Below are 26787 nucleotides of genomic sequence, written 5' to 3'. Positions count from 1 at the left end.
TCTCCACACTTGGAGATACTCTGAACTTTGGTGAGAATGGTGTTAAGGAGCCTTTGAAGCTCTGAAGGTTGCCTTGAGTAAAGGATAGAAGCTGTTGACCTCCAGAGGTTCCTTCTGATATAATTAAGTGCTTGCTCCATATATCATGATATGGTTGCACAACTGTTTCCTCCCTCCTCTGCTTATAGCTGCTTCTGACCCAGCTGATGTGTTTGGCCCAGAGAGCTGTGGAGTTCTGTAGAAGAGAACAATATTGTTGTCTTAAATAAACTGTCAGGCTCAAACCCTGTTTTTTAACCTGACTTATGTGTAGTCAAAGATTTTAAGTGATCGGTTTAATGCATTGAATTTTCACGTGTCTATCATGAAATAGACTAATCCTTAATGAGATTTTTTTCCAGAGTGTTGCATGTTAAGTGTTTTTTTCTGTAATATGGCTTACTGTTAGTAGAAGTAGACCAATTACTGGTGCATTCTTTCAGGCAATGAAATAAATTAATAATTGTACTTGGAATACTGGATTATTCTGGTTTTTATTTGTTGAGGTTGGGTATTTTTTATGTAGTTGGTTTGTTTGGGTTTTTTTTCCACCCAAAATTCATTAATTCATACTTTCTCAATAAGGAAGCTGCCTGAAGTTTATAATTACTTACTTAATAAAGAAAGTTTATTATTACTTACTTAAATAGAAAGTTAAATTCACTTGTCTGGAATAGGAGTTAGGCAGCATATTCTAGTGTAAAATACTTTCTTGCAATCTTTAATTAAAAAGGGATAATTTGGAGGGTTTAGTCTTTGTTACTCTGGGTGTATTTGCAATGTAAAGTGAGCAAACCTTAATAAAACAGTCACATAATTTTACTATAAATGTCATGTAAATTGCCTCTTGATTTGGTCTTTATTTCATAGTTATACCTTTTAAGTTCATTCAGAAATCCTGTTGATTTTTTGCTGCATGTATTTTGCTTCATGTATATATGAGTAAGAAATCAGTATGGAGAACCAGAGTTTTGAAATAAGTCCTTAAGAAGATGACTGGTAAACTTTTTTATCCCTCCCCCCTTCTTTTAGCTATGTGTATACTTTTCTACTATATAAATAGATGATGAAGATAATGAGTCAAATTTCTCTTTAATTAGTCACAAGCCTGAAAAGTATACTGAATTAATTTCAGTTTTGTTAGGTTGTGGTATTAGGGTAGCCATGAAGAGTTAATGATAATTGTGTCCTCCATGATTTTGGAAATATACAAAGGTTCTCAATTTTAGAATCTATTCATGAGCGCAAGGGAAGAAATCCTACACCCCAAATTCATGTATTTTTTGGGAATAACTTTTGTATGAATAATATAATTTCTAGGAAAACCAAACAGTATTTTCTGTGAATCTTCAGCATGTTTTAGCTTCTTCAGAGGAATGATGACGCTCAGATCAAAGCACACTGGGTTAGTTTTAAATGGAGGTGTTCAGCAAAGTTTTTTTGAAACATAAAACCTCAGTATGCACCTTGAACAGAAAAATATTCTTGAAACAGTCTACCCATGGCTTACAGTGAAACTAAATCCTTTCACATTCCTAAAAGTCAGACAGTCCACCCTAATCATGCCTTGTTTTAGTTATTGTATACTTTATTTTCCCCAGTACTGTCTGAGCCTGCTTACTGTAACTCTGATGATTCCTGTTCTCTTTCTAAACACACTCTGCTGCTGTATCCAAACAGCTGAGGGCTCACAAGAAATGTTCTGATGCAATAATTTTATGTTGTGGCCCCAGGTCCCTACAGCTGAGGGATAACAAATCCTTTTTATTTATATCTGCTACATTCTATGAAATTAAAGTGGCTTTAAAATCTATCCACACAGATTTGAAGATATGAGAGCAGTATTCTGTTTTCAAAATGGATTCAATGAGATATGAGGCTGCAGAATGCAAAGTTTTGGGCTTTTTGAAAATCAGTTTGTCATTCTAATTGATTAGGAAATAAGATTTCCATGGCACTCAGACACTTGATTACATCCTGAAAAAATGAGCAAGTTTTTGCATAGGTGGAGTATGTGCCTTTTAGAGTAGGTGGTTCCATCATCCCTGTTTCCTGGAACATTCCAGCCTCATGCCTTTCTGTTGCAACACAATAAGTTTTCATGCAAACCACTCAAATCTTTGGAAAGGGAGTCTCTTCTATTTATTTCCTCTCTTTATAGAGGTATATTTTGATTACTGTATATTCTTAGTCATGGCTGGTTTTTGAGCTGTTAGATGCTTGCTTCAGAAATGATACTTCTTACTTTACTTTATAACAAGTAGTCTTCTATTTCTTTTATTTCTTGTCTATTGCTTTTTTTGCCTTCTGTATTTTCTAGAGAGTAGTTTAGTGCAATTGGAACATCCTTCTTGCTGTGCAGGATGCTGTATGAGTACATAGAGTGATACCAGAGTAGATTTTTAAAGCTGTTTGTGCCTGTTGAAATTTTCAGAAGACCTTAAAACTTAAATCCTCTAATGAATATCTCAACCCTATTGATAAAGTATTGTTTCTTCATATCTAGCAGCAATTGAAATATCAGGTCCACGGATTGTTCCCCGGCAAGTTTAAGTATATTATGAAATATGATACAACAGATTTAGCATTACAGGGGAGAAGGAAGATACTGTTCTTAAACATCTCTCTTTCCCAAAGTGCAGGTGGAGAGGGACTAAATTAGATATGTTTCTCATCCCTCTGCCTTTCAAGACTGTATTTGTTCAAAAAGCTTTGTGCCAGTTTAGTAGACTTTGTTCTCACTGGAGTCCTGCTGGGCCCCTGCAGCTACATTAAACCTTTTTCACCAATACCTGCTTTTTGACTGTCAGGGTAGGAGTTTTCCCTTCAGTAAATGCAAGTTCACCTTTGTCCTTTCACTGCCCATTTGAGAGGGATTTTAGTTGTCTTTCCACACAGGTCTTGCTTGCCTAGTGTCAGACACCTGAATAGCATCAGCTGCTGTTATTAATGATCATGTGGGGTTTTGCTTAGTGAAATCAAAACTGGACTCGGACGAGGTACCTGTTTTGCTGACATTTTTGTAAAGGGCTGAGGTGAAGTTGCTATATCAGTTATTTGTTATGAGTTTGCATCCTGATATAATATTTTACTATTTTGTGCACTGCCCAACATGGGTTGTTGCAGGCTTAGTTGAAGTTTGCAGCAGCCAGTGCTGCCTTTGGTACTGTGATGCCAGCATCTTCTAGTTCATGATGCATCCACTATTCCTTTCTGCGTGTATGGCTGCTGTCAGAGTAATAGCTGATAAAATAATGCTGGACTACAGAAGAAATTTCATGAAAACTGTTTTGACTTTAGCTAATGCAACGGTACTGCCTTGCCTCTAGCAATCAACTGTGGGCTTTACACAGTTTGCACATTGGTGATATTTCTGCCTCTGTCTGCACTTTAGTGTGAATAAACTGTTTTGGAAGTATTTCCACTCTATACAGTATGCACTGGTACAAATAGTTCTGCCTCCCTGTCACTGCTGCCATGCTCTGGCTGTTTGGACCATCAGCATCCAGGAAGAAAACCCAGAAGAGGGAATTAATCTGAATTAGATCTATTCTGCTTCTGTACAGTCACCAAAATAAACCCAACAAGGGAAATTCTGGAAATATGGATTAACAGAGGGGTGAATCAGAAACAAAAAGGGCAGTATCAGCTCTGGTGTCAATTAAAACCACTTGAGAAACTACAGTGTTAAGTTTGCCAAGCAACATTTGTGTCATAAAAAGATACTGGAGGCAGATTTCCAGCTTGCTAGTGCGTGCTTCATAGTAACTATAAAAATTACTTTATAAATTCTGAAGCTTTCAGGGAAGTCTGATAGAGGTCTCACACTGGTCTGAGCAGGGAAGTGGGCCCTGGGGAGGAGAACAGCCCAAGAATAGAAGAAGTATAGAGGAAAAAAAAATGGACTTTTTTGTGGCTTTTTTCTGGCGGAGAGTGGGGAGTAGGGAATGTTCTCTTGTGGTGCCTTTTACTTTACAAGCAGAAAGAACTATTCTTAAATAAGTGCCTGCATGTTACATTGGCACTGTAGCAGGTTTTTCATAAGGCAGTCACCAAGGGATTCCTGAGCATCACAGCTCTGCAAGCTGCTGAGACTAATACAGCTGGTTCTTCCAGCTTTCGTCTCGTCTGCCACTGCTTGTCTTTGCTCCTGCAAATCTCTGCAACTGGCATTGGGATTTTTCTTTTAACAAAGAAATGTATTCTTGGACCTTACCCCAGTGGATTTCTGTCTCATTTTCAGACAGCCAAATATAAGTTTGCTAGTACCTAGTAAATGCTGGATTGATGATTGAACTTTTCCTAGGCATAGGTCAGGCTGCGTAAGAACTGCTTCATGAGTCGTGGTAGAGGAGGCTGAATGGGCTTGTTAAGCTGAAAAAGAGACGTGGTGACTTAACAGACAGCAGTAAACTCAGTCTTCTACATCAGCAGGCTGGATTCCATAGTCTCAAGTGGCCATGCACCATCTTGGGCTGGATATGTGTTGTCACTGCTTTGCAGCCAGGTTTGGTAGACTTTGAAGTGTTCCCTTTCATGAGGAGGCATGCCTAGCTATGGAGGCAGCAGGAAGGGAACGCATGTCCCGCTCCCAGCAGCACCACCACAGCAGGGAAAGCCCATGTGCAGATGTCCTCTGTGACTTTGTGAGCGGCATTCGGAAATAGCGCTGGCTGAGAACCTCCTGTGCAGTGTCACTGACACCTCCCGCGTCAGGAGGGTGACCTGGATCTTTCTGTTCTGCAGGACCTCCCTGTCTAATGTAGCAGGAAATTAGGGACACAGAGGTCCTAAAAGTCACCTTACCTAACCAGAAGTACTGGATCCATGGGTGAGGTAGCTGTGCTTCAGCACTGTCAGTCGTTCTTTTCTTATGACTCCAGGAACTCTATGAAACAGATGTGGAAAGAACAGAGGCAATGATGAACACAAACTCTGTGAAACTCCACATTATGTATTTTGATAGTAGCTGGTGGTGTGAGCAAGCAGTATTAGAAACAAAGTCTAGAGAATGCTGCTTTTCAGAATGCTTGCTTGCTGGCACAGTAACCGTCTGTAAAAAAAGGTAAGGCAGCAGTTTCCCATGAAAAACCCCAAACAACAGAAACATCCTACCAAAATCTGGGCAATGCACAAAGGTCAATACTTGGACAAGGCATCAGAGAATCTTAGGTACTGGATACCAAGCCAAAGGCTTTTGCTTAGGAGAGAAGCATTACTATATGACCATTAGCAATCTGAGATTGAACAGGTTTGAATCTGGTACCTCAGGTGATCTGGTTCTGTGACAGTCCAGCATAACTGTCAATTACAATCTAAATCTTTTTATAATGGTTCCCTTTTTTACGCTGCAGTGTTCTGGTTCAAAGTATAAAAAGTAAAATATTTTCTGGCTGTATAAATAGTGTTGAATGCTTAAATCTACCCATGGTAATTGAATGCTTTCTCTACCCAACAGAGAAAATAAATCTGTTTCTGAATAGAGAAATTTTCTTCATATTGGGAAAACTGGGATTCTTCCCCAGGAAACATGAAGTGAAAAGCAGCAAAGAGAGTACAGACTACAGGAGAACATGAGAACAAAAAAAATGGTAGAAGAGAGGCAATTTTAGGAGGAAGTTTCCTTTTATTTGTTGTTGCAGTGAAGTAGAGAGGAGTAAAAAGAAGCAAGGTCTGCATATGTGATACTTTGAACTTTGCCAGAGTAAGAGAAAAGACCATAAGATTGCTTATGCTTTCCTCTCTCCTTCATAGCATCTAGCTGTAATCTTTCCTTGATAATGAATTCAGCATTTCTCAGAGAGAGGTCTTTCATGAGAAAATGTGGAGGGAAGTCTAAAATAATTCAACGTTCTTAAATGACAGAATATCACTGTTCCATCTCAATATAAAGAAGTATTTTGGATGTGCTTTAGAGGTTTCCTGCATTCTGGCTGAATCTAACAAGGTAAAAGGAGATTAGCAGACACCATCCCTTTATGAATTATCATTTGCCAAAGTACTTGGTGATGAAAGCCAGGGTCTGATTTTGTAGGTCTAATCTCATAACTGACAGTCTGTGTTGAATTTTGTGGAGAAACTGTGAAAATTCTGTTTTGGGTTATTTTTTCAGTGCAAATATGATTTTCTTTAGAACTCTTTGTTAATAAAAACTGTGCAACCCCCCTGCATTTTGTCATATTTAGCCTCTCTTTAGAACTTAACTTTGTGACTGATTACTGGAGGTGGGTTAACATGATGCAATTTTTAAAAGATTACAAGACAGGCTTGTTGGACAGCAGATGTCTTAAGCTGTTCCTTAGAAACAGCTATTATATTAAAATATTAGTAGAAATTATGTAATATGATGTAATAATTAGCTGACATGTTGATAAATGTGGTGTCCTGAGGATCTGTCAATCTAATGCCATAATGGAAAGTCTGATCTCACAAACTTACTTAAATTCTTTGAAGAAGTTGGCAAAATACATTTGTATAATTTGGTTAAATTTTCAAGTGTTGTATCCCATGATCCCTTATTTAGAAGTCTTAAACAATCCAAACAGCTTTGGGAAAGAGCAAGGGTGCATTGCATGCAGAAGTCACTGCTTTAAAGATGGTTATGGATATGGATGGAAATAAAGAGACAGTTTTCACAGTGGTTGAAGGTTACTGATAGAGTCCCAGATAGAACAGTGCTAGGACCTCAGCTGTTGCATGTGAGGATGAATAATATAAGAGAGATGGTAATTTGTGATACTACAAACAGTACCCACTGCAAAAGGATTTTATGAGACACAGTAGTGAATATAAAACTCAATATAGCTAAAGCTGAAAGGTTCATATGGTTGGGGGGAAAAAAAGGGTCCTAAATTTATATAGAATATTATTCTCTTAATTATTACAGTTCATAAACCAGATCTCGAGGTTATATTTAAAACTCTGAAGAAAAATAACTTAGTCCTTAGTATCACTTCAAAAAGTAAATGAAGTGTCAAAATAGAGGCTATGCTGCCATGATGTGAATCCATTTATTTTGCATGTCCTAAATTAAAAATATGTTAGTGCCATTGGAAATAAATCAGAAAAAGCAGAAATAATCCTAAAAATGGCACAGAATCCACTTCTTCAGAATTAGGGCTAATCAATCTGTAAAAGAGCAAAAGACTGGTATGACGTAAAGGTGATCACCTATAGAAGGTGATGTGATAGAAATCTCTAAAATTACAAGTGGGAGAGAGCAAATAAGGAAAGTTTCTTTGCTGTCTGCCTCTCAGCTCTTATAGACAGCTAAAATGAAATTTAACAAATTCCCAGTTAAAACCAGATATTTCTTCACAATGAATAATTAAACTGAAATTTCAGGATGCTCTGTCTGTTAAAATTTTCCATCAGTCTGGGGAGATTTTGAACAACATAGTGGAAGAAAAATGCAATACAGGTTATTAGTATAAACCTTGCATATCTACCTCAAAAATTCATCAATTGGTAAATTGGTGGAGACTGGGAGAGTGTTGTGTAGAATTGTCCATCTGTTCTTGCCTAGTCTTTGTACTTTTCATTGGTACACTCTGCTATTAACTGTGGACAAGGAATGAGATGAAATGACAAGGAATTATCTGATCCAGTATAGCCATTATTATGTTTACAATACTTGAAAATGCATATATTAGTAACGACAAATGTAAAAGAACTGAAGTTATATATTGTCTGATTTTTTTATTTATGGAGTCTAAAAGAATCAGAAATTTGGCTGCAAACAAGATATGAAACTGTTTCATGAAAACACACAATAAATTGTATTAATTATTAAAATGTTGACATAAAAATAGTAGAAGTGCTAAATGAGATAGATTGTCTAGTTATCATTAATAACATTTAAGCATGAATATAATGAAAATAATTTTCAGCTTGCCTTAGCTAACGTCTTGAAACAGAATTGCTGTTAGGAATCAAATTCTTTCCAAGTAGGAATAAACTAGCTTTTTCCTCATTTAGAGTCTCAGATATTTATTCCTAAGCAAAATTCAGATTTATTTTTGAGGATTAACACTTTTTTTTACAAGTCAGTCTGAAATAACTTCCAAAACAGCAGACGATTCTTACCAGTCTTTGTCAGACCTAATTTTTAATTTATGCCACAACCCTTCTAAATCTACAGAGCTGAAAAAAAACCTGTAGGTTTTGCTTTTTAGTTTTATAAAGGCTTGTTTCATACTTTTGTAATTCCTCATTTTTAAGTTGTATGATGGAGCTATAAAAGGTTAAAGGTTTTACTTTTGTAGGATTTTGTAGAAGCCAGGTAATTTTTCAGATTTCTAAACTGAAAATCAGTTGAACTCAGAATCTCAAGAACGCGTTGCCTCCAAGAATCTATTACAATTTTTAATGTATTGGACACTGTGAATGTAAACTGTAAGAAGACTCATGAGTAAATGTAATTGTTGAATGGAGAATTCTGATTTCAGGACAAGATCAATCACTAAGTTGCTGGACTAAAAAATTTTCTTCCCTTAGCAGATTATTAGGGGATAGGAGCCCTTACTGCCATTAGGATTCTTTATTTCTCAGTACCTCTCTTTCTTCTCTGGAAAATCATGGACAGTTTCACAAATCTGGGCACTAGTTTTCATCTAGAATATGCTGGTCTACTTTTTTATCTTTTCCTGTATCAAGTAGCCATTTACCTAGGTCAGACATTGACATAATAGTTTCGGATCATCAAGTCTGGCTGAGATTATATCTTGCCTCAGATGCCTTTGAACAGCCTTGTCTGCCTGCCTTTATCTTTTAGCATAACCACAGGACGATGTCCGAAGAGATGTCTGGATCTGCTTTAATTCACTCGTAAGAAAATTGCTGTTAAAGTGAAAAACGGTTAAAATATTTTGAAGAGTTAATAATTCGATTATGTAGGCCGATTATGTGAAGTATGATGTAGTCTGTGTGCTAAACCAGTAAAACAGAACCATTCCTAGCTTTCTACAACTGTATTGCAATAATTTAAGATGAAAATTTCCTGCAAACTGGTTAGCCTTAGCCAGTACAAATGCCACTGGATTTGTTGGAGCACAGATGCTCTTTTATTGTTATGACACATTTCTGCATGAACAGAGAGTTTTTTGTTTTCAGGCATAATAAGAAATTGAAATAGTGGATGCAATAGTGAAATGCTGCAGCAGATACAAGATGTAAGAATCTGGTGACCTGGATGTCGTGGTTCTGAATATAAAGTATGGCGTTTATATCAAAGTTTGCTATTTAAGAAAGACTGTAAGGGATAAACGTAAGAAGACTTCTAAAAGAATCATTAAAAATAAAAATTACATTTGTGATTCTGTAATATTCTTTGGGCATGTGGGCTGAAGTTTATGCCAGGCGGGAGTGAGCAGAAAACTCCCCAGCTGATGCTCCCAAACTTCTCAGCAATATTAGCTGTGAAAAGAACAGAGAAAAATTAAAATTAAAAAATCTTTTCTTTCTGTCATAGAACATTTGCTTTCTTGGCTTATGGCTTAGATTTTTAATACGAATGCTAATTTTAAAGCACTTTGTAACATATTTTTCCTTTAGCTTGGATGTCAGGAAGGGTAGTAATATTGTTAGTTTCTATTTCTCTTTGTTTCTGAAGGAAACTTTATTGTCCTGACTGGAGGGGGCATTATGTTGATAAGCCTCTTAGGTACATAGTAATTTAGAAAGATTCAGCAGAAAAAAAAATAATCATAAGAGATTTATGCAACCTCATCCCTTTCCTAGAAATAAAAAAATGCCAGAATAAGGAATGTTTGGTCAAGATAATCACAATTCACCTACTTGTGTAGGCCCATTATTAATATGTCCTTTAGTTAAAATAAACACTAGATCTGCCTTATTTGTGTCGCATGACAGTGGCCCATGGATGAGGAAAGTTGTGTAGAGTCCTTTCTCCTTTCAACCTACTGCTGTTTTCCCTTGTTTCCTGCATTTTTCTTGCTCCTGGCAGTTCAGCCAGGCTTGTTACTTGTGCTGCTCTTTTTCCACTGTTTTATCTGGTTGCCAGCAGGAATAGTGAGAGTGTAGGAGAAATGGCATGAGTGCTGTTACTGTCTTCTCTGGCTTCAGCATGACCCCAGGATGTGATCACAGGGAAAGTTCCACTAAGCATCAGGCACCGTGTCTGTACAGTTATTTATGATTCGAATGTCTGTACAGTTACTTCTGGTGAAAGCTTCATGGAAACAGCTGAAGAACTTCTCTATTAAATTGATAAAGATTTTACTATTTTGGTAAAACAGAGTATTTTTTTCTGACTGGTTCTTGAAAGTCTTTCTAATATTAAACCTGTATAATATTCTGTTTCATGTAATTCTGATACCAAATGGTTCAGATTTTGCAAAGTAAGTGACTCTGGTACCTTGCAAACCTCCTTCTTCCTTGCCTTGCCTTACACGGGAAAGGTCTGTAACAGTCTGTTCTACACTGAACAACAGTCATTTGTATTGTAATAGTGTCTGCATCAGTCCCTAGCTATGTTGATTCTGTTAGTAGGAGAACTGATAAAAGAAGGAATAGAACTGCATAGCCAGCAGGTCAAGGGAGGTTACCCCTGCTCGGCTCAACTCTGCTCTTTTGAGATGCCACTTGGAGCCCTGTGTCCAGCTCTGGGGTCCCCAGTATGAGAATGAACCTGTTGGAGTGAGTCCAGAGGACTGTCACAAAAATGATCAGAGGCCTGAAATACCTCTCCTATGAAGAAATGCTAAAAGGGTTGGGATTGTTCAGCCCAGAAGCAGAGTAGAGAAGGCTCTGGGGAGACCTTGTTGCAGCATTTCAATAATTAAACCAGGTTCTGAAAAAAAGATAGAGGCTTTTTTACCAAGGTCAGTTTTGGCAAGGCAAGAGGCATTGACTTTAAACAGAAGGAAGTAAATGTGGATTGGGCAGAAGGAAGAAATATTTTATGATGAGGGTGATGAGGCACTGAAACAGGTTCTCCGAAATTGTGGATGCCCCATGATTGAGCTCAGGTTGGACAGGACTTTGAGCAGCCTGGTCTGCTGAAAGATATCCCTGCCCAGGACAGAAGAGTTGGAGGATTTCATCTTTAAAGATTATTTCCAGTACAAACCCTTCTGTGATTGAAGCTCAAGTAATATTGGATTTCTTTAAAATCTTTATTATCTTTCTGTTTTTTTTGGCTTGATACTCATCTTGAAGCCAAAAATCGTTATACAATAAGGTTGTGTTTCATTGTAATTACACTGGTGTCAAGAATAATCTTCCTAAATACAGACTGTATATGACATACTATAATTAAATGTTGTTATCCATGGCTTTTATGTAAACTGTTAAACTGTTTGTATGCAGTGGAAAAAAACACCCAAATATTTCAGCAAAGGTGTTCTGGCAAAAGTGAAAAATTCTTCTTCAAGTTATGTGTTTGTTTAAATTAATTTTAGATTAGATCCAATACATCTTTCACTATTCCCCTGCCAAAATCAGAATTTTGCCGGTGGGTATAATAAACATTTTATCAGAAGTTCAGCAGTTGCAATTCTCCTAATTTTCTAGAGTACATAAGATGCAAGTGATGATCCTTGTCACTGCAGTTACCTGAATGGCTCATTCTTAGTTAGCAGCGATGACTCTTGAGATTGTGGGGAGTCAGCACCATGATAAACAGGGTGCTTGGACTAAAAAGAGTTAAATAGTTCCTGAAGTTGTCTCTCAGAAATGTTGTAAAATACTCCTTAAATACTGTGTAGAAAACATACTTTGTTACAGGAATCCATCTCATTTCAGACACACAATGATCTCCTAGATTCTGTGTTTAGACCTTAAATGAATGTGTTGCTTTGAAGGAGTGCTGACTAGTTAAATTACCTCTTTGTTAAAAGGAAATTGATTTGTTCATTCATCTGAAAAAAATCAAGATCTCTTTGAAAGATCAGCGGGGTCACATTGTCTTTTAGCTGTACATGGAACAAAACCAGCACGTAAGAATGCCTCCAGGAAACAATAAAAGTATGAGCGTGTTTCTTTCTGGTCCGGTACGTTTGTGAACAATGCTCATCAACTGTCTCAGACAGCTGGATGTGCTTTCTTCACCTCCCACTTGAAAACATGGAAACAGATAGTCCTTTCATGTAATCAGAGTATATTTTACAAAATTTCATCCGTAGATATTTATGCTATTAATACACTGCACTAAATGGAGATTTAGTCTAGTCTTCAAAGTGTAGCTTGCTTGAGTGTTACTAGGGAACTCTGACAAAATTGCATATTCCTTGAAATGGTGTACAGTGTTCTTTTCAGTGCTTTAGGTTATTTGGGTGATAATAGAGAAAATACAGTAAGTATTGGTTATTTTATTCAGAACATGCAAACTGTGGAACTATCACCAGTCTACAGATAGAGTACTGGTCCTCTCAGTAGTATTCTTATGAACTAAGAGTCAGCGGTAGTATACTGTGATTGTTGTTTTCCTCTGACATTCTCAAATACAGCATATTTTGTGAGATTGGACATTGAAAATTCTAGATTTATTTGTTTCTTCACCTTTTTACTTTATTTGAAATACATTGCTGATTATAAAACTAGTAGGTTTTATGTAGAAATGTATTAACTTTAGATATTCATTATTTCCAAATGAGACTGTATGCTTTTAGGAAGGAATGATGCTCGTTGTGTGCAGTCTTATTGCATATGCCTGACCTTGTGTAGCTATCCTTACATTTGAAAATTTACCATCTACGCCTCTTTCACATTTACAAGATCCAGGAAGAGTATGACCCTACAAACTGATACTCTTGCCTATGAAAAAGCTTCCTCAAACTGAGAAACTTCTGCTTCAGGAAGATGTTAAGGTTTCTAAATGTATAAGGGATTTTCAGATTTTACTGTGGAGTGTCCTCGTGAGCATCCCCGTGTTGCTATTCTGTTTAGTTTCACTTTCTGTGGACCTGCCTTGGCAGACAGTTTTGTTTTCAATTCTGTCAGTTTAACACCACTGAAAATGAAGTTGGCATTAAAGCTTTTGGCTGGCCAGATTCTGCCAGAGGTTCTCCAGAAGGTTGCCTTTGGGCCCTCATGCAGTTTCAAACTTGTTTACTTGTGCAGAGGTGAGCAAATGTACTTGAAAAATACATCCTGGACCCAGTCAAAGCCAGGGTCCAGGCACATTGTACCCTATAGAGATTGGTCAGTCAAGCTCCCCATGAGGTTTTCTATAGTTCTTTATGATGCCATCTTCATTCCTCCTTTCATGTTCTAGCAGTGCTCTGTACCAGTACTGGTTGTCTTTACTCTCACTTTGTCTAGGTGGATCAGTCTGGCAGAAATACTCAAATTTCTTCAGACTTTCTGCCCCATACAGTATCAGTCTGTGAGTCCCATCTGTCCCTTGCTCTCTGAACTATTGCCTTGTAACTCTTGATGGTGGTTTCTGTGTAGTTTTTTCAATATTGAATCTGATTTCAGAAGAACACACATTTGTCTTAAGCAGCAACCCAACTCGGTTTAGGTCATCTCACAGCTAAGCAAAGTGTGTTTGGATGTTTTCTGCAGAGAGGCTCCCATCCTCTGGGCAAAATATGTGTGTGAGGCTAGGGAGAAACCAGAGAGGCAATACAGTGACTGAAGTGTGTCCACATGCCAGTCTCTGGTTCATAATCTTTAGTTTATCATTGATGCTAAGTGTCCAGCAGCTGCTGCTGCTGCTTTACACAGGTGCTGGGTGACACTTGTTCACTTCTTTGTGATGAAAAGGTGATGCTATCAGCATTGGCCTGTAACAGAAGTCGCTTTTATAGATCCTTAATAAACTGACAATGTTTTATGCACTGTACCTAAAGTGTCCTGTTACTTTAGTCAGTGTAAGAGTCTATAGTGGGCTTTTTATTCTAAAAGAGTGTGCTTGGGATTAAAATGCCAGAACTATGTCTGTCTGTAGGTTGACTTAATCTAATAAAACATCAAGCATATCTTTTTGTACTTCTTCCCCTTCTGATCTAGATAGAGAAGGTCTTAGGGTGCTACTGTTGGTAGACTAGGTACAAATCTTTTAGATTTTAGATTTGAGTACTTTACATAACCTGAAGATTGAAGAGCTAGCCCTAAAAAAGTTCTGCTGTAATTTATGCCTGGAACCTAAAAATACCATTAAGAAGAAAATCTTCACCTGGAGGGTGGTTGGGCCCTGGAATACACACCCCAGGGAAGTGATCATGGCACCAAGCCTGACAGAGTTTTAAGAAACTTGTGGACAACACTCTCAGGTACATGGTGTGATTCCTGAGGTTGTCCTGTGCAGGGCTGGGAGTTGGACCTCCATGATCCTTGTGGGTCCCTTCCAACTCAAGATGTTCTATGATTCTCTGATTTCTCTTATATCACTGACTAAAGTACAACAAATTAAATTACTAAGATTATTAAGGCCTTGACAGACAGTTGCATTGGGAACAACTCCAAAGTCTTATCTGTATTTCTCAGAACTTTGAGGGTTCTGTTGTTATTAAAAAAAAAAAAAAAAATTCTACAGACAAGAGGCCCTGGAATGAATTTTGAAATTAATTCATAATTACAGGTGAGACCAATGGATATTCCAGAGCAGAACTATAGAATGATGATTCCTTTGTTCCATCCTACTGAATTGCTGTTCACTAAAGGGAAAAAAAAAGTATACACCACAACAGATGGCTCCTTTTAACTTGTGCTGCTGGATTTTTTCCCCTGACTACAGGGGAATGCAGTCATTATCCAGCTGTACCAATGTACCTTCGATTTGGCTGCACAGTATCTTGTCTCTCCTGCCATATGTGTATGTACCTACCCCACAGTGGATTTATCACATTTCATTAAAATGATGAAGGCAAGTATTGTAGACAACACAATTCAAATTAATGTAGCTATTACTTCAGCTACATCTAAGCAAAGTTTTTTCTTAAACTGCTTCTAGTCTATGCTGCAGCTGGCCCAGTTGCATCTCTTTAAATGCAACAGGGCAAAGAAAACCAAAGCCATTCTTAAAATCCTTTTTACTCCACAAACTACAGTTGTGAAAGAATCATGTCTGAATAAAAATACTCCACCTGGATGAATTTTTTTATGGCTGAATCAGTAAGCCAAAGTCTCAAATTACTAAACTGAGCAATAACTGTAACCTTCAACTTGTGGGTACATATGCCAGCATAATGATATTGTAACCTAAGTTGCTAGACTCTCTATCCCACAAGCATATAAATGAGGAAATAATTAATTCTCTCAGTAGCCCACACTATGTTTTATTCAAGTCAACTCTCAACATTTTTGCCACTTTTCAACTTTGGTATTTAAAGCACGGAGAATGTTATATTGGTGATCATTGTATGAAGGGTGAGATGTTGGCATAGCAATTTTTTTTTTGTTGTTCTGCATTTTGATGTGTAAAATGTAACAAGAGTTTGATAATGTTAAGTCCTATTCACAGAGGTTTAAAGTGGCAGAGACGCTTTCATTATTTCCTGTTGATGACTTAGAACTTTTGGCACAAACCTTAGCATATTTCAGTGTGTAAAAATACCCCCTAAACACCACCACTCTTTTCTATAACCAATTCTCAAGCTTTTCAAGTGCATTTGTTACTTCAGACTTTGCAGAAAAGTTCTCCCAGATACAGGTATCCAGAGAGAACAATTTGTAATTAAAATTTGACAAATCATAAATCTTGACTATAAACATGTAAAAATTAGATTTAGCCTCACTTTTTCATTCTTAATTTTGTCTTCTTGGTAAAGTGAGAATTTTTTTTTTTTTTTTTTTTACTTTGTGTTGAGGGGAGAGGATAAGAGAAGATGAAGAGCACTAACCAGGGCTTCTTCTGCTGTTTCTTGGAGACAGCCTGGTATTCCGAGAGTTCTTGAACATAACTTTTGACTTGCTTTATTTGTGTTAGTTTGTCCCAGAAGTGAGGATTAAAATTACCAACATCATAATGTGGCACTCATCATAAGCATGCAGGTCACAAGGCTTTTTCCTGAACCAAGAAGTTGTTTGTTCCCTTCTGCAAAAAAATATGATTTATAATATAGGACAGACTCTGCAGTAAACATTTTAGATACTCAGATTTTAAAAATTAGCTGTTTAACTGCAGTGTCCAAAGCAAATAAAATAGCTATCTTTTGAGCTAACTGTGCTTGAAACAGAAGATGCTTTTAGAATATAAATGCAGAGTATTTCATACTTTCATCAAAAGCCAGGTAAAAACAAGTATTTTTGATAATTTTTTATCCTTCTTGTGTAACTAATTTGTTATCACTTGTCTTTTGAAGGGTTTAGAAGCTGTATAATGTACACTAATTTTAGGTAATGTATTTTATTTTAATAATACTAAGATTGAAGTATGAGGAGCTATGTAGTCTTCATTGACCTTGACTCACTTAGCTTTTCCACAAGAATGTTCTTATAGTTTACATGACAAACTACTTAAATATTTTTAAGGTTTTTATCTGCAAATTGTACTTAAACTTTTTAAGGTTAAACTCTGTAATTATGAAGTGTTACATTGTAAAAAAAAAAAAGTTGCGCATGATTATTAACTTTAATCCTGAGCTTTGCTCATTATATAAACAGTAGGTGTTTTTGGTGCAAGAAATATATAGCATTTTCTTCTCACTGTTAAACTTGAATATTTTGTTACTGGTGTTGATAGATTTTTCTAAGCAGTGTGATGCAGTACAGTCTGTATCCCTTTTTTTTCATTCCCCAAGGTTTAGAACAGCTGCTGTATCAACATGTCCTAGTCCTATATTCAGTAAGAAATTCTGGTTTAGTATTAAAGCAATTAAAATGTAAATTGAGAAATATATGCTGTCTCATGAAAGACTTTTGTGTTTAGTATGTGGTTCCTAAATGAGTGTTGGATGTATGATGTTTCCAAAATACTTACCTGATCCCCCTTGTACAATATTTTACTATTTTTTACAAATTTCTAGCAAGCACCTAGGAAGGAAGAACTCCTTCTAAAATCCTATGTCATTGCTGTTCTTCTTCAGACTCACTTCTATGATGATGCCCACAATAAAATCAATAGTAATTGGGCAGCTGGTGCAACTGCTCTCAGAATCTCACTGCTTCCTTGCTCTACTCATGTGCTTCTTTATCCACTCTTTTATCATCTTGTACTCAATCATCAAGCTCCTATGGGAGTGGCTGTCTCTTTGTTAAATTTTTATAGAGCTGTGATACCAAAGTGTTGCTAATAAACCACAGAAATTACTGTTTGTTGCTAAGGCAGAGAAGTGTGATGGCCCTGATGGAGTTTATAAGAATCTTGCCTTAAACTTTAGGGTGGTTTTTGGGTTTTGTAAGGCTGGTACTTCTATTTGGGTAGTAATAAATATACTTTCAAAATTAGAATTAGATGGTTGATGTTTGTAATTCAGAAATAATATGGGATATATTTTGCAAACATTATATTTAGTTTTTCCAGAGTTCTTTGGTGTAAAATGATAATTGTGGTTATGATAAATGATATAAGGTTATGCTAAAGGCCATGATACAGTCTTTGTTAGCACAGAGATTGACAGTTCAGTGACTAGATCTCCCTACCAAAACAATAATTTGTATTTGTCCTGTAAATTTCTCTTCAAGTGTCATTTTATTTAGATAAAATACTAGAAAATTCTCATGTTTGTGTGGTAATTTTTTTCCATTGTGATGTGGACATTAAAAAATAGCCTAAGGATTTTAAATGCTGGGTTTATATGAAGAGGGAGGCAAGACCAGTGACACTGATACTGCACACTACCCATGTGAGCCCAGGAGCTGCTGAAACTGCTTTAGCAACACCTGAGTTCAGCTCTCCAGGTCTCAGACTGACTGGCTGATAACCTTCCAGACCACTTCCCTGCCACCTGTATCAGAGGAAATGTATGTATTACATGCCCTTCACTTCTAAAAACACGGAATGACAGGCTGAAGGAGTGAACTAGGTTTCCTTTCCCTGAATGTCTGGTTCCATCTTTGCTCGTTAACTTTCTGTTCTCTGAGAAAGTAACAGGTTGGAAGCTCTTCATGAAAGATAACTACACTAAAAGGCATCAGACTGGGCCATTTCTGCCATTCTCAGGTCAGAATTTTGTTCCATCAGCTGACATTTTGTCCTTTTTCTCCTTCGGTTGAGGCAGAGGCTGCTTTGGTGGCGGATGCAGTGGGGCTGTTTGCTGAAAGATGAACTGATGACTGTAAATGGGCAGATCTTGAATATTTTACAGAAGGGCACTCATCAACTACAGCAGCTTGAAAGACAGCAGCTGTCACATCTTTCTTTCTTCTGGACTTCCAAACATGCTGGGAGCCAACTGTTAGAGCCAGGGTACAGAGACAGCTTCTCCCTTGTCTTTCTGTGTTTCTGATGACCTGTTTAATTGAAATTCAGAAAACAAAAAATACTACCATGTGGCCCACCAAATTTCCAAAGCATAAAAGGCTAACGCCTGTTGTAGTGTTAAAAATTAAAAACTTTGTGGATACTGTATGAAGGTGACAGACATTAATATAGTTTATCATATCATGTGTTTTAAGTAGAGAATTGTTTTCTGGGTTAATTTTGACTCTATCACTTCTCTCCTTCCATTCTTCCAGAGATCAGTTTCTTGCTATCACATCAAATATAAGCTGTTTGCCGTCACCTGAAGGGCCTTCATTGACTATCCCCATTCTGTCATCTTTAATTTTGTTTTGATAATGTGATGGATATATTTACATTAACCTTTGCTAAATTTTCAATACCTCTGCATTCATTCTTTGTTTTGTGTTGGAGTTCACTTGTGTCTTTTCAAAGCCATACCATAGCTCTGTCTTATAATCCTTCTTAAAATTCTTCCTTCCTTTGACTGAGATTCATTTCCTTTGGAGTCTGGTCCTTTTACACAAGCAAGTTTTTTACTCTTTTTATTTCATTCACCTTTCTGTATCACGTCTGTGTCGTATTTAGCCCTTTATTGGACACATAGGCTGTCAGCTTTTTTAAAGAAAGCAGATGTCACTGCTTTTTTCAGTGACTTATATGGTGCAGTCTGTATATTCCTAGAATTTCTGGATTATATGATAATGTACATAATAGTTCAAGCAATGTGCCTACATCTTTTATATTAGTAGTCACTGATGACAGTACAACATTCTAGTATATCCATACTGTATCAAAAGTAAATAAAGTTTATTGGGTGTACAAAAGAATTAATGATTTTTGCCTTTTCTGCACAAAAATGACTTGAGTTTTTTAGCTCACCCCACAGAGACCCTCACTTCTCCCATGCATTTTCATACTCCTGCCTAAATCCATCCAGATCTCATCTTCAACATCTCGACAGAACCACCCTGTCCCAGATTTCTCTCAGGTGCCTGGGGCACCATCTTCTCTCCTTCCACTCTCAGTGTTCTCATTCATCCCTACCCAGGTTTGTTTAATGTTCCAGTTTGGGCAAGAAGCAGCATGTTCTGCAGCTGTTGAAAGTTATGTGTGTGCTAATTTCCAGAAATAAATGCATGGAAATTGGTGCTGTTACGTTCTAATTTCAAATGATTTGTGCTTTTCTTAGTGTTATAGGCATTAGTGGGGTCTTTATTATTGATTTCCATGACGATTCTGATATCTTTTAGGCATTTGTTCTCATTAATTTCATTTATAGTCTTGAGAGCTACTGGTGGTAGATAGGGATTGACAGATAATATAATACCACAAACTAATCTCGTTAAACTTAAGTGAAAATAATTCTTTCATGTTATTTCTGAGATCCTGTCTGTTGAATGTAATATGAACTGCTGGCTGACTGAAGAGTGTAGAACTTTTATTCATAGACTAAAGGGTTCATAGACTAAAGCCTGAAACTGCCCGGTATGTAGAGTAATGCAACTAGTTTTGCATCTGAAAACACATTAATTTATGGCACTGAGAGTTGTGATGAAGTAATGTGAACATACAGTGATTTTCTTGAAGAATATAAATATCTGTGTAGTATCTGTATGTTTGTATTTTAAAATATATCAATGAGAGAAGGATACAAAATGCTGCAGAATCTGTAGTGTGATTGAATAATCTGGGTTTTGGTTTGTGGCTATAACTAGATACATGAAGGATGTCCATTTGTGTTTGGATGAGTGCCTACTTGGTTCTTCTTTAGGTAACTCTGGTCTCAGACAATGTGTTTAGTACGTGGAGGCAGCAGATACAGCAGTGTCATTGCTACCTCATAACAGCTCAAAATAAGGGTTGTTTTGCCACAGTTTTGTAGGAAAAAGGATTAAAATGAAGGCCACCAAGGCCACCTCTCTCCTTGAACAGACCTGACCACACTGATGAGATTAGCTGATGTGGCAACTGGTGACAACAGCTCTGGGGAAACAAAGGTGTGTCACTTCAGCTGTTCACCAGGCTTCCTCAACTGCTTTTAGTGTGAATTTCATCTACATCCTGATTCCCTTGGATTCTCTGCAGCTCTAGACCCCTTGCATTCCTCTGTTTTGTCTGTCTACAAGGCTGGAGGGGCACCAGTAACTGTGTTGGAAATCCAACATAGAAATGGCAGCTTTGAGATAGTCCCAACAAGTTGAATATTTGGTACTGGGCAGCTCCTGCCCTGTGTGATTTTATGTGCACAACATAGTCTCAATCCCCTAACCTGCTGTGCCTGGCATATTTGGATTCCTGTGTGTGCTTTGTGGGGTGAAAGGTCTGGCATGGAGCCGTGTGGATGGGATGACTCACGCACAAAAGGGACCTCCTAGAAGGTTCAGTGTGCTACCAGCCGCAGCCAGTGCTGACTGCCCTGTCTGTGCCCTGACATAAGCCAACATGTGCTCTCTCCAGCTGCACATCCAGATAAGCTCCTGCTGCCTCGTGTCATGAGCAGAGACGCTCTGTCTGCCCTGTCTTTTTGCAGCTTAATCTGCTTGGTGCCTCCATCAGGTAAAGGAGAGAGGCTGGGGAGCACAGCAGCTGGAAAGTACTTTGAAGTACTGTAAGGTGCAGTTGGTTTGTGCCAGTACAAATGCCAGACGTTGTAGATCTAAGTGTAAGGGACTAGGTGTTTAAAAGAGTCTGCTTAGCAGAGCTGTTAAAATGGGGCCATGGTACTTCATGTGTTCGTGGGCATTCATCTTACTGGCACAGAAGGGTGCTGTGTACACCCACCTATACAAGCTCAGGTGCTTCAAGCATATTTTAATATTATTTTCTTTCAGTAAAAGTTAAACTGATGTCTGCTTTATTACATATTTTTGAAGAATTGTTCTTCCTTGTGTAAGAATTTTGCTTTAGATCGATTCTGTTTTTGAAGCAACAACTACTTTTTAATTCATTTCTTGTTCATGGAAATTCAGTGTTCATGCCAGTCTTCTAATACAGGTTGATATTAGCCATTTATTTTCCATAGGTTTAAAGAGTGTTGGTAGTGAAGATATTAGCAGAGGGAGGGAGATCCACAATTTATCAGGGAAATGATCTGTGAAGAATTGGGAATTTGTGTGCATTTACCTAGAAAGATTTCAGCAATTCATGAAGAGAGTTTATAGGCCCTATGTACTTCTTCTTCACCTTCCTTCTTACAGTGCTATAGCTCTGCATTTTTTCTTTTCATCTAGGAAAAAGTATTTTACAGAATAACTGGAATGTTGTTTGTCTTTTTTAGGCTGTGAAGCATGTTACAGAACCGTACAACAAGTGGATGAAGGGGAAAGGAAGAAGTGCCATTGATAGCTAGGATAGCAACATGGGAAATACAACCACCAAATTCCGCAAAGCTCTTATAAATGGAGATGAAAACTTGGCCTGCCAAATCTATGAGAGCAACCCTCAACTAAAAGAAACTCTTGACCCAAATACTTCTTATGGAGAAACGTACCAGCACAATACTCCGCTGCATTATGCTGCTAGGCATGGAATGAATCGTATCCTGGGGTAAGCAGCATTTGAAATTTGGCTTGGGTGTGAAAAACTGACCTAGCAAATGCAAGAGTGACAGCTAGCTTATAAACGCCTGATGTGAGTGTGCATAGGTGTGCACATATATGTGCATGTGTGTGTTGCACAGACAGAATTTGTAACAAGTTTGAGTAGTGATAGAAAGCATGCAAATCAGTCTATAATCCCTGGTTGATAAACAGTCTTTAATTTTATTTCAGTACCTGTTCCTTTCTTGTAACATTAGTCTTGGGCAGTTTTAGCTTGCTTCCTGAAGACTACTGTACAATGGTTCTTTGAAAATAGTGACTGTTCCACCATTCTTGATGTGTTTTCCTGTCTTTAATAATCTGTTTGCAAAGCTTTGTGGATATTACACTGATTTTAACTACTTCTAGATGGAACAGTATATATTTATTCTTATGTTATTCAGGCAGCTTTTATTTTTTGAGTTGGATAATAACAGTGAACATTAATAGCTTGATAATAAGTACGTTTATTGTTGCTGCAGTCAGTATGGACAGCAATCCCTAATATTAGCTATTTCCATTCTTTCGTATTTTTGTCAGTGCTCTAATTAAAGATTAACATCTTACCCATGTCCAGACATTGCAAACACAAGCTGTTCTCATCTAGTATTTTGTGAAGGTAGACATTGCAGGCAGACATTGCTAAACCTCTTCTTCAGTAAGCACTATTAGAGAGAATTTCATAAATATCCTCTTCTTCATATTAGGAAACAGAACAGAAATAAATACTAAACTGTGTTACTGATAATATTCTTTTCATTTTTGTGTTTATGTCTAAATGGGCCTGTAGTATTCATAAGGTTTGTTTTGTACCTCGTGTGCTGTAACTTTACTAGCTTTCTGGCTTCTCACCATCAATTTTTCCTCAGTGTTTTACATTCATCTAACCAGATTTTTATTTTATAATTTCTCATTTACCTCAATTTTGGTAAATATTTTTCTCTTCTTCCTTATGTATTCTGTATTTCTATTTTTAATTTGATGTTTTCATTTCATCACTGAAACTTTTCATTTAATCACTGAAACTTTTCATTTATTTTTACCCCTATTCCTTATTCTTGACCTATTGAAAAGAGTCAACTGAAATAAATTTAAAATAGTGTCCAGTTTTTACTCACATTTTCCATATGATTTTTTTCCTCTGAGATTTTCAGGTTATTTCTCTCAAGAAAATAACTCTTAAGAAATTAGAGCCTTATTGAGACAACAAAGATGCATGAAATTGCACATATGAAAAGAAATAGTCATAATTACTGGCTTCTAAGTAGTGCATTAGTTAATTTATATTGCATCATTATGATGGAATCTCAAATAACTGCTTTGTATTTCTTTAAAAAGTCATTCAGAAATGCTATTTTGCTACTAGCTACATAGTGCCTTCAACATCTAAGTCTCACAGGAGAACTTTTTTTTCACACATGGCAAACTAATGATCAAAAGAATCATTCTTTTGCCTTGCTTGAGTCAAGGGTTTGTAATAAATTTTTTGTCCCTAAACATAGGGTAGGTGCCTTTATCTGCTGGAGTCTGGTTCTGAACCCAGACTGCTAGAAGTGTAGCACTTGTGAGGAGTAATTTACTGAAGTTTTTTTACTATTAACTTTTCTGATGTCTTTCAAAGGGCTTCTCTTTAAGATGTGCTGCACATAAATGTAGCTTTTTTATCTAAACAAAGTAGTAGAAGTGAATAAATATAAGCCTTACAGTGTGTCTATTTGCAATATTGATAGCAGAAAGGGCACGAGTGCTTTGGAGTTAAGCTGCTTTATTTTGATGCAGAAAGTCCTGGGTATGGCAAGGGTTAAGTGAGCTGATTATTAAAAGGAATGCTTTGATTTACCAATAAAGTTCAGTACCTAAAAATAAATTAATTTCATTCTCTTTGTGTTTTGAGAGAAAATTACAATTACGAGGTGTCCATAGTAGTATAATATTTTATGTTTATCTCTTCATAAAACACTTTAAATATTGGGGAATCTCTAGCACCACTAAACTACAAGCTCTAGCATTTACTTGCATGCATATCATATAATTCAGTTCTTTCATTATAGGCAATAGTATTATTGTAGGTGGATATGAACTGACATGTGTTTACAGTTTACTGTGTGAGATTTTCTCAAAATAGAGTAGTGTGATGCAGTTGTTGGTACACCTTTTGCATATACAGAATGCATTGACAGAGATATTGTGGGATGTTTAGAAATATCCTAACTGGCAGCGCTGAGGGTGGTGTGACTGGCCAAAGGCACAGTGAAAGGGATTTGGGGACATCCTGCTGCAGTCAGCTCAGAAGGAGAGAAACAAGAAACTGGAGAAGAGGTGAAAGGGTCAGAAAGCAAAACTGCCAACCTGCACAAACTTGATTTAATCCAGCATGAAGTCTACTGGCAGAAACTTAAGCCAACAAAAATTTCTCAATGATTTTGAGCTGCACAGTTATTATGCAGCAAGTATCTGAGTCATCTGGCTGCTGCACTTTTCATCCAACATTTACAGCCCAGAAACAGGATCAAGATGTAAAAATTTGAAAATTTGCTGTTAATTTCTTTTCACAAGATTCAGCAAGATTTTGTTAAAATGCTAGGATTGTTTCTTGATCATTTTAATGAGTATCATAGGAAACTTTAGTATACTAGGAATGTTGAAATAAAAACCAAAACATAGTCAACATTCCATTAATGTATAACTTGGTCTGCAGCCCTGAATAATGTTTACCTGACATACCAGTTTGTTTTAACATAGCATTTAATGTTTAAAAACCAAAAATTGCTGACCACATCTAATTAGCTCAAACAAGAATTTTCAAAGACTTTATCTCAGGCCAGTAAGCTCATCAGCAGAGAGGAGCCCCTGCTCCAAGGCTAGCACAGGATAGCCCTCAGCCCCCAGCTGGGGCACCTGTCAGGAGGAGTTGACAGAATGGCATTGTACTGGGTTCTTGAGGCAAGATTTTGGTAGCAGGGGGCTGCGGGGGTGGCATCTGTGAGAAGAGATCAGTGTGTCCCACACCAGGCACAACTGGTGTCTGCCAGCTCCAAGCCAGCCCCACCACTGGCCAAAGCTGAGACTGTGGTGATGCTGGTGGTACCTCTGTGATTGCATACTTAGGAAAGGATGAAAAATGCTGCACAGTGTCTGTGAGAGAGGAGTGAAAAAAATATGAGGGAGACAGCCCTGCAGAGACACCAGGGCAGAGATGGAGGGGCAGGATGTCCTCCACAGCCCCTGGACACCCAGAGCCCCTGGAGGACCCACAGCAGAACAGGTGGATGTGCCCTGAAGGAGCCTGCAGCCCATGGAGAGCCCACGGCAGATCAGGCTCCTGGCAGGAGCTGCACAGCCTGTGGAGAGCAGCCCACTTAGAAGGAGGGATTCTGGCAGGACCTGGGAGCCTGGAGGGGACCCACACTGCCGCTGTGTGCTTCTGAAGGACTGTACCCTGTGGAAGAAGCCACACTGGAGCAGTTCATGAAGCACCCCACATATGAATTTTGATCCACATTGGTCTCGTCCCACTACAAACATTGATCATGTTTCCCTATGAATTAAGGTCTTGACAGAAGATTCATATTCAAGAAGATAGTTTAAATTTCACTCCCTGAATGTGTATAAAAATATTACAGACAAAGCACACTGGAAACATGTTTTCTTTAGAAAAGATGATCAGATGATCAAGCAGATCCGTTGCCCTCAGGCTTTTTTCTTTTTTTTTTCTTTTTTTTTTCTTTTTTTTTTCTTTTTTTTTTCTTTTTTTTTCTTTTTTTTTCTTTTTTTTTTCTTTTTTTTCTTTTTTTTTCTTTTTTTTTCTTTTTTTTTTCTTTTTTTTTTCTTTTTTTTTTTTTTTTGCCTAAGGTATGTTTTAGACCATCTGACTGCTTAGTTTGAAAGAGTTGCTATCAATGTGGAAAGTTACTCAATAGAGTCTGGTTGTTGGTGAAGCACTCCTGAGCTATGACAAGAGAACAGACTTTCCAGAGGCTGGTTGAGATGGAGTGACTGGAAATCACGAGGACTTGCTTGACATTGAAAGGAAAAAAAACCCTTAGATAAACTGTCATTTTGCAATATATGTGGTGTGACTTTCAGTTTTGCAGCTTTGCTGGGAAGCTTTTTGGATCAGTGACAGATTTTCCTCATTGTGTGTTTCATACTGCTATATCTGAGCACTTTGTGAGTATTCAAGCCAAAAGTGGATTGTTGTAGCAGTTGCTGCTGGTCCTGGCCTGAAGAGGGGGGAGGAGGAGATGACAGAAACATGGAGCTCTGGGGAGACAGGACAGGTATATGAAGCTGATTTTTTCCTAGAACAAGAAAAACAAGATTTTCTTGTTACAGAGATTCTGGAAATTGAGGTGATTGCTGAAACTAAAGATAAAAAAATCAAACCCAGACCCACTTCTTTTAACATTCTTGATGTCTGCCATTCAGTAATAGTAGTCAAGCAACTCTGGCAATGAAGGCATAGCTCAGCCAGTCAGAGAGAAACGTTGGTAAATGTGCCTGGGATTTGTTCATAGGCAATATCTCTTGTTTCATTGCTATAATTTGGGAAGTATATTTCACTTCAGAAGAATGACATCAAAATAGTGGTGGTTTCCTCTAGGCTATGCATCTCTTGGAATTTCAGCTACGGTCCCCTTCTGTTCTGCCTGTTTAAGAGGTTTCAATAAGGACTGGTCCAAGCAATTGTAATGCAATCAAAAAAAGTATGTTGATATTTCCAGTATGTTATGGAGGGTGAATTTGCCAGAAAACTTGTTGACCCCAGAGGGAATGTTGCATTCATCACAGCACATTCAGGAATGTCTCTTCCCATACCAG

The 26787-nt window shown here is 37.5% G+C and overlaps 1 protein-coding gene across 4 annotated transcripts in view; it reads left to right on the top strand.

Annotated features, from left to right (window-relative positions):
* ANKIB1 (ankyrin repeat and IBR domain containing 1) overlaps positions 1-26787 on the top strand; it is an 85319-nt gene that overhangs the window by 10969 nt on the left and 47563 nt on the right. For all 4 annotated transcript variants that reach the window (XM_068211244.1, XM_068211253.1, XM_068211227.1 and 1 more), the window contains exon 2: positions 21666-21934. In XM_068211244.1, coding sequence (XP_068067345.1) covers positions 21747-21934 — 188 coding nt within the window. In that variant the 5' untranslated portion in view covers positions 21666-21746. The remainder of the gene's footprint in view (positions 1-21665; positions 21935-26787) is intronic.

The sequence above is a fragment of the Anomalospiza imberbis genome, chromosome 1 (genome assembly GCF_031753505.1).
Source record: "Anomalospiza imberbis isolate Cuckoo-Finch-1a 21T00152 chromosome 1, ASM3175350v1, whole genome shotgun sequence".
Taxonomy (NCBI): domain Eukaryota; kingdom Metazoa; phylum Chordata; class Aves; order Passeriformes; family Viduidae; genus Anomalospiza; species Anomalospiza imberbis.
Note: the sequence above shows the minus strand (reverse complement) of the source record. Positions and strands in the feature narration are given on the sequence as shown.